Here is a 12,941-nt window from a genome sequence, read left to right on the forward strand (position 1 = left end):
AAAAAAAAAAAAAAAAAACAAAACAAAACAAAACAAAACAAAAAAAACAAAAAACAAAAAACAAAACAAAAGTGCTCCAAAGCTGAGAGAGATACCCTTTGCTCATTATCATCGAGCATTGGGACAGCTAATTAAATATAGGAGAGATTACTAAAGATATTTGATTGTGACGATCATTGATTTGTAGCCTATATTTTTCAAAATTAAAAGGCATAGGCTCCCATTTCAAATTTCTTGTTTTCAACAGATTGGAAATAATCCACAGTGATGTGTTAAATCTTGAAAGATGAAATTCGATATTCCAATATTCTATTCGGGGATAATGAAAAATCAATTGATCTATGTTGTTTGACCAAGTGAAATCTCCATTTGACGAAGGTTGATCAATCAAAGAAAGGTCATCGATAAACCTATTGAATCTAAGCCTCAGCCTATTTTGTAGGTAATTTTTCCATCTGGAAATCTCTTGTTCTCCATCTAGTAATAATGAAGTCACGACCAATGCACTACATCTTGCACTGTAGTTAGAAAGATCCTCGAGATCATCTCAAAAGAATTTTACGTCATTATACTCGTTAAAAAAATTTCTGGTGTCCTCATAGATCCTCCCTACCCAAGGTTATATACTGTAAGCCGTTGTTATTTCTCTCTTGCTTGCTTATATAACGTCTCTTTCGAAAATCTCTCTCTCTGCCCTCGCTTTCTAAAACTTCTCTTAAAACCGAGGCCAGAGGCTCGAGCATACGTCGCTTGGCTGTAGGCGATGCAAGAACGAATTGGCTTAGCTCACTTGTCGTTGGAAAGTGAGTGCCGCTCAATCGCAAGTCCGCTGCCATCAAAAGTGCGATTGTGACAAGTGGTATCATTTATTATCCCCCTGTTTGGGGCTATACTGAAGAGGATGAGATTATTTTACCATTTGGATTTTGAACTTCAATTATTTTATTCCTCACTTTCTGAATAAAATGGCACATTCCTGATATGTTTGAGATGTGATTTCTCTGTTACTCTCGTATTTCCTTTCTTGTTGATGTATTTGATGAAGAATGTTTTGAAATATAGTCTGCTTGTCACTTGCCTCTAAATGCTTCATTTTTATCGTGTTTTGAACTTAATTACATCTCCATGTTGCCTACGTTCAGATTATGAAGGAAGATGATAATAATTGGCCAGAACCAGATCGAGTTGGACGACAGGAGCTTGAGATTGTGATGGGAAATGAACACATCTCCTTCACCACGTCTAAGATTGGATCTCTTGTTGATGTGCAGAGCAGCAAGGATCCTGAAGGTTTGCGGATATTCTATTATCTTGTTCAGGTAAGGCTTAATTTTTTATGTAGATTACTTTTATACATGGAAGCATTTTATCATCCCTTTTGGCCGTCTTTGTCCCTCGATTCTTGTATCCTATATACTTTCAACATTGTCCAGCTTAATCATACTTTTGTGTTTCTTTGGCTGTAGGATCTGAAATGCTTTGTATTTTCTCTTATTTCACTCCACTTCAAGATCAAACCAATTTAAAGAAGTGCCAAAACTCCTAGTGTGCAATATGAAGAACATGTACTTCTCCCAACGGTGAAACCCCTTTTTTTTTTTTTTTTATGGCTTTTTGGCTTTTGAGAGTTCTTTTCTGTATAACAGAAGCCGGGTGGTGTTGAATGGTTGTGTTTGATTCCTTAAAAATGCGCAGAATTTTGGAGATTTAGAATTTGTGTTATTTTTTAGTTCCATTTTCTGGACTTGGTGTATGATGATGATGATGTGTGTCGACATTGATCTTTTATATTGAATCTTGTTGGGGATGTGTATGTTGTGGCATATTGAGATATTATTTCTTAAAACGGGGATTTGAAAAACAGTTGAATTAAATGGACGGTGTTTGACTGGAAATCAAAGAAACCCAGCTCGCTCTCCTTATTGCATAAAGAATCACGTGATTATGCCATCAGGGTATTGCTTTCTTGATTCGGTTTGTGCTTCAACATAAATATGGATCATCCTGTCCTTCTGTATCACATCCCAATCAGTCAGTATTGTACTATTGAATTAAACCGTGCCAAGAGTTCATTGTGTGTTATGGAAATTTACAAATTGTATTTAAGAATTTATTAGCAAATTTTCTACAATGATTATTCAAAATTTTATTATGATTCTTTTGGTTGTGGGGCGTAAGAAAAGAACCATAATAAAATTTAGCCACAATCATCGGTCAAAACTAGGTCAAAAATCGGAAGAAATTGAAACCATAAAAGGGAAAAAAAGAGGGGAAAAACCAAAACCAGAACGAATCCGTAGACCCAACCCTCACGCTCCAACTTGAATTTCAAGAGACGAGTTTGGACTAATTTCAAAGATTAATTAGTGACTTCAGCTTAAGCTACTTAGGTAAGTGACTTCACTATTGGTTTTGTTAAATGAATTGTTTGAAGTATGAATGGTGGCCCTTGCACGTGTCGTATCTTGTGAGATATGTCTTGTTGTGGAGTGTCATGTTGAAACATTATGTCATTGACGTTGATATACGTTCTGAAAGCACAGTACTGTATTCTATCTTATGTAATGACACAAAAGGATTATGCAATGTATGAAAGGGACGAAGATACGAATTGCATCATACACGGATACCATAATTATAAACAATGGAGACCTCATGCATATTGCATGTTTACGTGCATCAAGATACTTCCTCGTTATGATTAGTATGAGCGTGTACATTACGATGATACGATACGATACTATGTACACCATGATACTTTGCACACTTCCTTCCCTCCATGGTATACCGACCGCATTGGTGTACGCTAGTCAAAGACTAGGTCGAGTGAAGACGTATACAAGCTCACCTGAGGGTTCATATGTGCGTATGGGTTTGTGTAGAAAATTACTACACATCCAATTCTACCCGGAATCATAGCTTGGACCAAGGTCGTGAAATGATGTTTAATGATAGGTCCAAATACGACTACATATGATAGCATTTCCTGACCCTAGTGGTGGGGTCACTTACTGAGTATATCTTAAAATACTCAAGTCGTGTGCTACTTGTCACGGTCATGCTCGTCCAAGGCGTGTTGCCCATGGCCGCATATGCCCATGACAAGCCAAACCTTTTATGTCTTTTCATATTCTAGTATTTTACTTTTGTATTTCTAGGAAGTATGACGTTTTAGAAATATCATGTCTAGGTCTGTTAGACATGAAATGCCTCAGACTGTACTATAGGGGGATACGACTAGTTGTCAACTTCTCCCTACCCAAGGTTATATACTATGAGCCGTTGTTATTTCTCTCTTGGTTGCTTATATAACGTCTCTTTCAAAAATCTCTCTCTGCCCTCGTTTTCTAAAACCTTCTCTTAAAACCGAGGCTAGAGGCTCGAACATACGTCGCTTGGCCGTAGGCGACGCAAGAACGATTCGCTTAGCTCACTTGTCGTTGGAAAGTGAGTGCTGCACAATCGCAAATCCGCCGCCATCAAAAGTGCGATTGTGACACTACTCTTACTTTTCAGGTAAAACGAGACACCTCTACATGGATAACAATGTTGCAGTGATATCGACGAGACTGAATGAGAATGTTTTGAAACCACTCTACCTAAATGGTGGTGACTCTATGATCATTTACCGAATATAAAAACAGGGTAAATTACAAATAATATAGGAAGAACACTAAAAAGAAAAAATAATAAATGAATATAATATATATGCCTTTAATAAAATGGCAAATATGGCAAGTCCTAACATAAGACAAATATCTAGATATTTGCATTCTAATAAACGGTCAACTATCCTTTAACACCCCTGCAAGATGAACATAATATTCGAACGAACGTGAAGCTTGGATCTGAAAAATTCAAAGAGAGGTCGAGAAATACTTTTTGTGAAGATGTTAGCAACTTGGAGATGAGAAGGTACATATTGTGTGCGACGTTTGCCAGCAATAACAAGTTCTCGAAGAAAATGACAATCTAGTTCAACATGTTTGGCTCGCTTGTGAGAAACAGAATTGGAGCTCAAAAAAATAGAACTTTTGTTGTCACATAAGAATAAGGGATGTTGTGAAATAGGGACCTTGAGGTCATGCAAAAGATGCGTAACCCAAATAAATTCAGTAGCAGTCATGGCAAAGTAGTTAACCCAAAACAGCTTTTAAGTTCAAGGGTACATGTACAGGAGTTAAATGTGTATGATGAAAGTGAAGAGGTTGATCCAGCAGGGAACTTGGGGTATATTAGCCAGCGTCGTGGGCACAAAGAAGGAAGACAATCTCTATCAACGATGTTAGCGGTGAACGAGTTTTCTGATGTGTTCCAGAGGATTTACTAGGAGTACCCCGTCCTGAGCAGTAGATTTCTGCATAGAGCTTAAACCGGGTATTAATCTTATTTTCAAGGCTTCGTATTGTATGATACAAGAAGAGTTGAAAAAACTTAAGATACAATTACAAGACTTTTTGGATAAGGGTTTCATTCATCTTAACGTGTCTCCTGGGCTGCACCTATGTTATTTGTAAAGAAGGATGGATCGATGCATTTTTTGTATCGATTACATAGAACTGAATAAGACAACAGTGAAGAACAAATACCTTCTCTTCCGTGTAGAAGATTTGTTTGACCAACTTAGGGAAGAAATAGTGTTCTCTAAGATAGACCTCCAATCATGCAACCATTAGATCAAGTTCAAAGAGGAGGATGTGCCAAAGACGACGACCAAAACAAGGTATAGTCATTATGTTACGATGCATTGTTACTATGAAATATGTCATGTCATGGAGTATCATATTGACACATTGTGCCATTAAGAATTGCGGTATGTTACGAAAGTACGGTACTATATAACGAAAGGATTATGCTATGTATGAACTAAACGAAGATACACATTGCATCATACACACATGTCATGATTATAACCGATGGATACCTAATACATATTATATATTCACGTACATCGGAATACTTCATTAAACGGTCGTAGCGAAACAGTTGAAAGTAGATTAAAAACGATGCATAGGCACATGAAAAATAGGTAGTTTAGGGTTCGGGAGCGAATGACACACTCCAAACCACGTGAAGTGCACAAGGAGAAAAGAGTGTAATGTTGGAGATAATTCCAAAATCACAGTGTAGAGAGTGTTTGATTAAGAGGAGAGAGAAGGGCGTGGAGTGTTGGGAGCCATGGAAATTACTTATTTTCGAAGCGCACGACATGAGAGGCAACCAAGAATCTTTTGTAAAATTTTGCAAAAAGGGAAATTTCATCTATTTCATGCATTTGTTGCTATTAATATTTCAAATGCACCTTTTTTAATCAGGACATCAAAACTTTCCCCATTTACCCATTGGGCCTTCAGTTCTAGTTTGTGTGCTCTGTCACAACCAATATAACATAAACTAATAACAACAGTAATGAAGAAGTAAAGCATTTTAGAATTGGAAAACGTGAAAAACATAACCAAGTTGAAGAAAACATGTGAAAAACATAACCCCCATTGCCTGATCTATCTCCCTCTCCAACATCCTCGTATATAACCAATCCCTGTTCCTCGTATGAGTGATTTTGTTTACGATGGTTTAATTAATTACAATGGGTATCAAAGTGGGGATGCTTGTAGACGTCTTTTAGTGTCTCATATCTAAAACTTCCTAAATATTCAACCAAAATAATGCGTATTAACATGAATTGGTGGAGCAAATCAAAAGGGAGGAAACAGGAAACGAAGCTCAATACTAAATCCGTTGCCAATCATTGAAGCTTCATTGAACTATGAACAAACAAAAATTGAATTGAAATAAGTAGTCATTAGCTTTACGTATTTCGTTGCCCATGATTTGTGTGCTACCCATATTTGCATTCTTAGCTTTATGTAGATATCTATTGCTGATATTTTTAGAGGTAGAGAATATCGGTCTAAAATTTGATTTCCGTCCTCTTGTTTTTACGATTTAGTTGGTAGTTTGTATGAACGTTAATGAAAATTAGATTTACGGTGGGTGAAATTTGACAGGGAATTCATATTATTAGAGTCAAACACTCAGCCTTGAGTAGGTGTGGAGTGTCGAATGCGGGGCTCACACCTAGTCCTGTTTTTGTACCCATACTATACGTAAACCGCGAGGTTGTCACTGCTGCAGTTTATGCGGTTAACTCCAACCACCAAGGTATTTTGTGTGCGGCAGTAACAAAGTAGGGGGGCTCAGAGGCTATTGCTTTCCACGCATCATTCTTTTGCACTTCCCTATATATACCCCTACAATTTCTCTCACCTTCTTTAGCTTCAAACCAACATGGGGCTTTGTGGTATCAGGGTGCCTCAAAATCCCACGCTTTCTATTCCTCATCATTTCCATAACAATACCCATATGAGGAAACCTTTGTGCACTGCCATTTCAGCTGCGGTGTCTTCGCCTTGTGTGAAGTTGAAGCTAGGCAAGCGGTGGAGGGAGTATCAAGGGCTTCATAATTGGGAGGGCTTGCTTGACCCTCTTGATGAGAATCTCCGTAATGAGATTCTTCGTTATGGGCAGTTTGTGGATGCGGCTTACAAGTCATTCGATTTCGACCCTTCTTCCCCTTCCTATGCTACTTGTCTATACCCCAAGGCCTCGTTGCTTGACCGCTCTGGCCTTCCTGCCACTGGCTACCGTGTGTCTAAGCATTTGAGGGCTACCTCTGGAATTCGGCTCCCGGGGTGGGTCCATAAGGCTCCCTCTGTAGCTACTAACTCTAGCTGGATTGGGTATGTGGCTGTTTGTCAGGACAAGCAGGAAATCTCCCGGCTTGGACGGCGGGATGTTGTCATTGCTTTTAGAGGCACTGCTACTTGCTTGGAGTGGCTTGAGAATGTCAGAGCCACACTCACTAAACTTCCCAGTACGGGGTGTGGACCCCACATGGCGGTTGAAAGTGGGTTCCTTAGTCTTTACACTTCCGACACGGATTCGTGTCCAAGCTTGCGCCAAATGGTACGTGACGAAATATCCCGGCTGCTACAATCATATGGGGACCAACCTCTTAGCTTAACCATTACAGGACATAGCTTGGGTGCCGCACTTGCAACGCTGGCGGCTTATGATATAAAAGAGTACTTCAAACGAGCGCCTATGGTCACGGTGATGTCGTTTGGAGGACCGCGCGTGGGGAATAGTAGCTTTAGGAAGCGAGTGGAGAAGCAAGGGACGAAGGTGTTGCGCATTGTGAACTCGGATGATGTCATCACCAAAGTGCCTGGGTTTGTTGTGAAGGAGGAGGAGGAGGAGGAGGAGGAGGAGGGAGGGAATGCGGTGGCATCGAAATTGAAGGGTGGCGGAGTGCCACGGTGGATTCAGAAATGCGTGGAGGATACGCAGTGGGCGTACTCTGACGTAGGACGAGAGCTGCGGCTGAGTAGCAGAGACTCGCCACACCTTACGGGGATTAACGCCGCCACGTGTCATGATTTGAACACGTACCTTCACTTGGTTGATGGATTTGTTAGTTCCAGCTGTCCATTCAGAGCAACGGCTCGCAGAATACTCCGATGAGGAAATTAATTTTATTACTAAACCCACCACCCGGCTCCGCTCACAAACTGTACAAATCATATCCATAGGATCCGACTACGTGGCACACCGTGTACATTTTCTAACACTAACTAACCCATATTCAACTATTCTCTCTGCTCACCTGTACATTTTCACAGATGGGACAGTCAATTTTCATTTTTTTTTTTCTTTTTCATCTCTCAAATAAAAGAAAACAAATTAAACCTCTAAGATTTTACCCTTCCAAATTTGCATTTTCATTTTTATTTATTACAAAATAAATAAAAACAAAACAAATGTAAAAAAAATCCTAACCCCAAACTTGGAATTAAAAAAAATATATATAATTAGAGATGTCTATAGATGGAGGTGAACATCTTTCCATCTCGTTCTAAATATTTATTTATTATTTTTTTTTTCTAATTTTATTCGTGTGAAAGATATTTTTAAAATAGACATTTTTTCATTTTTCAATATTATTTATATTAAAAAAAAAAGAAATAAAGATGGATTGAAAGGGGTTGTTGAAAAAAAATATTAGTATTAGGAATATATATATTAATTATTATTAATATTATAGCGAACGAGGAGAAGAGAGAGAGAAGGAAAAGGCGAGAGTTGTATTTTTGCTAGAGAACGTGACGTATGGAAGTAAAGTTTTAATTAATGACTAAAATGACCCTTCCTTTAAGATTTGAGATTTGAGACCGACCGTAAATATTGAAAAATAAAAATCCAAAATATTGGACCACCGACCCCGTTCGGTCAGGGACGCTCAACATGTAGTTCCCACGTGCGCCTTCCAATTCCCACTTCCCAAACTGCCCCTGCTCTCTGCCGTCCACACCTACTCTCCCCATAATCCTTTTTTTTTTTTTTTCTTTTTCTTTCAAACTTAGTTTACTTCCCACAATTTCTCTTATTTTCTTTTTAAATATTAAAATTAATTATTTAAAATTATTTTTATTCCACATAAAAATTTATAAATGGAAGTCTAATAAACACTTATATATAAGACATTAACAATAAAATTAATTACTTTTTGTATATGCATAAAAATAAAAATAAGTTAAAAAAAAAATACTAAAATAATATTTTGTCATTGAAATATTGTCCCATTCAAGAAATGTTGACGTTTGAATCAATAATTGTTGGTGAAGATAGATTTTGATTTTTGAAACCGTGGAGGCATGCGTGCACAAATTTATGTTATTTAATTTAGAAAATTAAAATATATAAATTTTAAAATTAATAATAAATTCAAATTGATTTTGTTATACTCTTTTTTAAACCAACGAAATGCATCAACTTTTTTATTTATTTGAGATAAGTTTATAATAAAAAGTTTATAATAAAATCTAGACCATACAAATTGAATTGAATTAATCGATTTTTTTTAATAGGAAGTCAAGATAATATCTTTTATAATTGATTAAACTAATTAATTTCCTCTTCTCATGTGGATCACTCGGAGATTTTGCATATATTACACCACAAATTTTGTATGAAGGCTAATTAATTTAAGAGTATTTTCTTACCATTCGCTTATTCAAACTATTACCCATAAAAATATTAAATATTAGACGTGGGGCTACACTAACACTAATCTTTTTTTTCTTTTATTTTCTCTTTTCACATAATATTAACAAATACGATATCAATGTTGTATCAATCATATCGAAGAGTTTCATATTTTAAAAAGAAAGAGACATATTCGTTGTGATTGAAGACAACTGTAGTTAGACTTCTTTTGATTTTCGTAGCCGACCGAACCGTCACTTTCGATGGCTTTGTTTTGAAATTCGTAATTAATTTTACTATATTTGGATACCATATAATATATCAATATTAGGAAAAAAAAGAGATAGTGTGAATGGAAAAAAAAAATGGAAAGAAAGAATAAAGTTATGAGAGAATTGGGATAAAATAATAATAATAAATTAAAGAAATTAAATTGAAATTAGGCCCATAATAGCCATTTATTTAATAAGTGGCGGTTCTTTAAGCACGTTTTGGTAAATGGTAGGTCGTGGGAGCGAGTAGTGTTGTAATACTCATCAAAATATCTCTATACCTAAAATTATTGATTCGAAGGTCACCACTTATTTGAACGAGATAATACTTAAATTTAGTTCCACATAACCGATTTACTATTTCATGGATTTGTCGAATATATATAATATCATATAATATAAATATGCTACCGAAGTAAGAGGGTATGTGGTAAATTATCCTTCTTATTAAATTTGATATTTTTATAAAAAGAGTTGTTTTTATAATTATTTATTTAAAATAGTGGCTATTTTCTCTTTTATTGATTTAATAAAATGAAGAGCGATAATAACAAAATTATATTTTGAAGAGAGGGACATGTTGGTGGTTGTTCAGGCACAATTTGAATTGAATTTTTCTTTTATTTATTTTTTCGAAATTGACGATGGTAAATAAAAAGGAAATAAAATGGAAAGAATGAATATAATTGTAAGAGAGTTAGGTGAAAAAAGGTTGGGGGGGGAAAAAGTAATAAGAAGAAATTTAAGGATTTAAATTGAAATTGGGAAAGAAAGTGAAGGACAGGTGGAGATCGTGCCTCCTAGATTACGGCGCCTTTTACATTTGGACTCTAATTATCAATATTAACAAAGTCAACTTAAAAAGATTTATTCCCATTCAAATTGAAATTAGTATCCTTAAAATCTTACAAAAATAAAATTAATAAAAAATTTGTCTACAAACCCTTCTTTTATTCTTTTTTTTTTTTATGCTTAAATTACATAAACCGATCAACTTTAGGTTTTGAAAATTGGTAAATCATGACTGATATCCTCAATCTATCAATATTGTCATAGAACATTCTGGTAAGTCGATGTTGGTGTCTTCTCTATGACTGTCTAGAAATATGGATCTGTGAGTATACCTGCAAAATAGCTTTCTCTACGAGCCTACAAACTTAGCTTCAGTTTAGCTTCCAACTAAGGTTTTCAAGGAGTTATTTTTCTCATAATTGAGTGAGCAGTCTCATTGCCTTCCACCTGTAACTCACTGAAGCACTTACTTATATCAAATGTGTACGTAATCCTCTGGTATCTCACTCAGCTAAGTAATTATATGACACCGGTATCAATTTAGTTCTCTCCGATTCAACTAGGATCATAGGTCCTGAATTTCTACGCGAATCAAGATTAGTTTTCCAATCATTGATGAGAGGTAAAGTAGGGTAAAAATAAAAAAGGTATTTGACAAAAGGGTTTGAACAATGATTTGGAAATGAATGGGGTTGTGGCAAATTGGTGAATGTTTGATTTTAGCAGATTCGTTTTTGTCATTTTCAACTGTATCCCTTGTCTTTTTCAATCCAATATCTCACATCTTCTTTTTCAACATTACCATCGCTCTCTTTTATATTCTTAAAACTTTTTTTTATCTTAAAATTATTCCTAAATTTTATTTTAATTAAAATAATATATTTTGATGGGTGCTTTCAAAAATTAAAATTTTAATTTTAACATTAAAATAGCATTACCGTAAATATATGCATGGTAAGAATATTTTTTTAAACTTTTTAAACAATTTTTTTTTTAAAGTTAAAAAAAAGTTATTAAAGAATTTTCATAGGTAAAGATATTTTTGATTTTTTTAAAAAGATTAAAAAATATATTCTAAGTTTTTATTTTTAAATATTAAAGAATATTATTGAAAGTGGAAAATTGAGAAATATTATTATTAATTTAACGTAAAGAAAATACAAAGAGAGAAAAAGAAAAAAAAAAAAAGGAAGAAAAAATTGATGATTTGAGTTGAGAGAAACTGACGGCGCCGTTTTAGGTTGTAGTGAAGATGCGGGACGAGGGACGTGGTCCTTTGGTTGGCTAGATTTGTAGCACCTGGACCAGCACCCAAAAACCCCTAATTATATATAAATATAATAATATAATAATATATTATATATTCAATTTAGCTCTGCAAAATTCAACCTTTCTAAACCGACTAAATAATCTCCATTTTCAACCTCAACCCCCCACCGTCCATTATTATTATTATTATTAATTTTCATTTATTTGCATAATTACTTCTCTTTGCTATTTCAATTTCTTTTTTTTTTCTTCTCTTTTTAATATATGTTGTTAATTAATTTCTTATTCATGCATGTCCCCGTCGCTTTTTCTATATTATATTTTCCCACTTCGTTTAGTACTTGGTCGTTGTGGTTGGATCAATGCGCCAGTCTACTAGATGATTTGGGGGTGTGTGCAACAACAGTGACATCAATGTAATGACGACTCTATCATTCTCATTCTCAACTTATGGAAACTCTCTTGCTTGCTTCTCAGGCCATTTAATGGGGATTGATCCATAAATTTTGCTATTTGATTTACCCGAGCGAATGTAATAGTCATAGTCTGACTTAGAGTCGTTGCTTAAAAAAAAAAAACAAGTGAAAAATAGTTTTAAAAGAAAATATGAATTAAAATCTACCAACAATACTCAAATCCCATCAAAATTATAGTGAAAGAAGTCCATAAATTTCGTCCTAAAAAATATCTTTTCTTCACATGTTAAAACATAGCAGAAAATTAAAATAGAGGTCTAACAGACTTCCATAGCCACCAAACTCTTCAACTGGTATCCTAAGTACCATATATCAGAAATAAAGAATAGCACAAGTGAGTAATAAATATATTTAGTGAGTAGCTCACTTATAAATTTATAATTAACTATCGTAATCTGCACACATAGCATAAGTCTAATTAGTCAACAATGAAGTGGACATGATTTCCAATCCTAGTTACGTACTACGGGCATGACTCATTCAACTATTTTTAAGATGTATTCGACCCTAAAAAATTAGGGCATCTGTTGGGTATTCTTTAACTCATTTGAGCTTACGTAATCACGCTCCTTCCTTATTCATTCTTTTATTAAGCTTTCAGGATAGTTTAGATATTTGGTTATCGTAGTTCGCTCGTACTAACTCCATATAACTGCTCTAAGCTTACGTAATCACTCTCTTAGAGCTCATTTGACAGACCTCGTTGAAGCTTATTCGCCATACCACATGGAAGAATTATGGAGGTTGTCGTGTTGGGAATAAATAATGTTTCACTCGTGCATTGTATTATTTCTTCCTCTACTTATTTATTTGTATCGACTCCTTTTCATTTTTTACTTATTGTTTTTTTTTTGTGGTTGTTTTTTATATATGATTTTTTCCAATTATATTTGTTTATTATTATTTGTCTTTCTTTTATCTTATTTTCTTTTTTTATATATGTTATATTGAACTATAATTAATTTATTTAGATTAAATTTGTAACTAATAATTAATAAAAATTAATTAAGTAGTTTATTGTAATAATTATTATTACTATAATGCTCTTAGGGTGAGATTTTAAAGATGTACGTTGTTTTATCTCTCT

At 34.8% G+C, this 12,941-nt stretch overlaps 2 protein-coding genes across 2 annotated transcripts in view; both read left to right on the top strand.

Moving 5' to 3' along the window:
* LOC111452479 (protein mago nashi homolog) overlaps positions 1 to 1,813 on the top strand; it is a 5,646-nt gene extending 3,833 nt beyond the window's left edge. Inside the window, exons 2-3 of the mRNA XM_023093244.1 lie at positions 1,143 to 1,319; positions 1,467 to 1,813. Of these exons, the coding sequence (XP_022949012.1) occupies positions 1,143 to 1,319; positions 1,467 to 1,526 (237 nt within the window). The 3' untranslated portion in view covers positions 1,527 to 1,813. The remainder of the gene's footprint in view (positions 1 to 1,142; positions 1,320 to 1,466) is intronic.
* A 2,850-nt stretch (positions 1,814 to 4,663) lies between these two features.
* On the top strand, positions 4,664 to 7,595 carry LOC111453348 (phospholipase A(1) DAD1, chloroplastic). Its single transcript, XM_023094411.1, has 3 exons — positions 4,664 to 4,723; positions 6,009 to 6,086; positions 6,421 to 7,595. Exons 1-3 carry the CDS (start codon positions 4,664 to 4,666, stop codon positions 7,522 to 7,524), a joined length of 1,242 nt encoding a protein of 413 aa, XP_022950179.1. The 3' UTR covers positions 7,525 to 7,595.
* The last annotated feature ends 5,346 nt before the right edge of the window (positions 7,596 to 12,941 follow it).

The sequence above is a fragment of the Cucurbita moschata genome, unplaced genomic scaffold (genome assembly GCF_002738365.1).
Source record: "Cucurbita moschata cultivar Rifu unplaced genomic scaffold, Cmos_1.0 Cmo_Scf00001, whole genome shotgun sequence".
NCBI classification, from domain to species: Eukaryota; Viridiplantae; Streptophyta; class Magnoliopsida; order Cucurbitales; family Cucurbitaceae; genus Cucurbita; species Cucurbita moschata.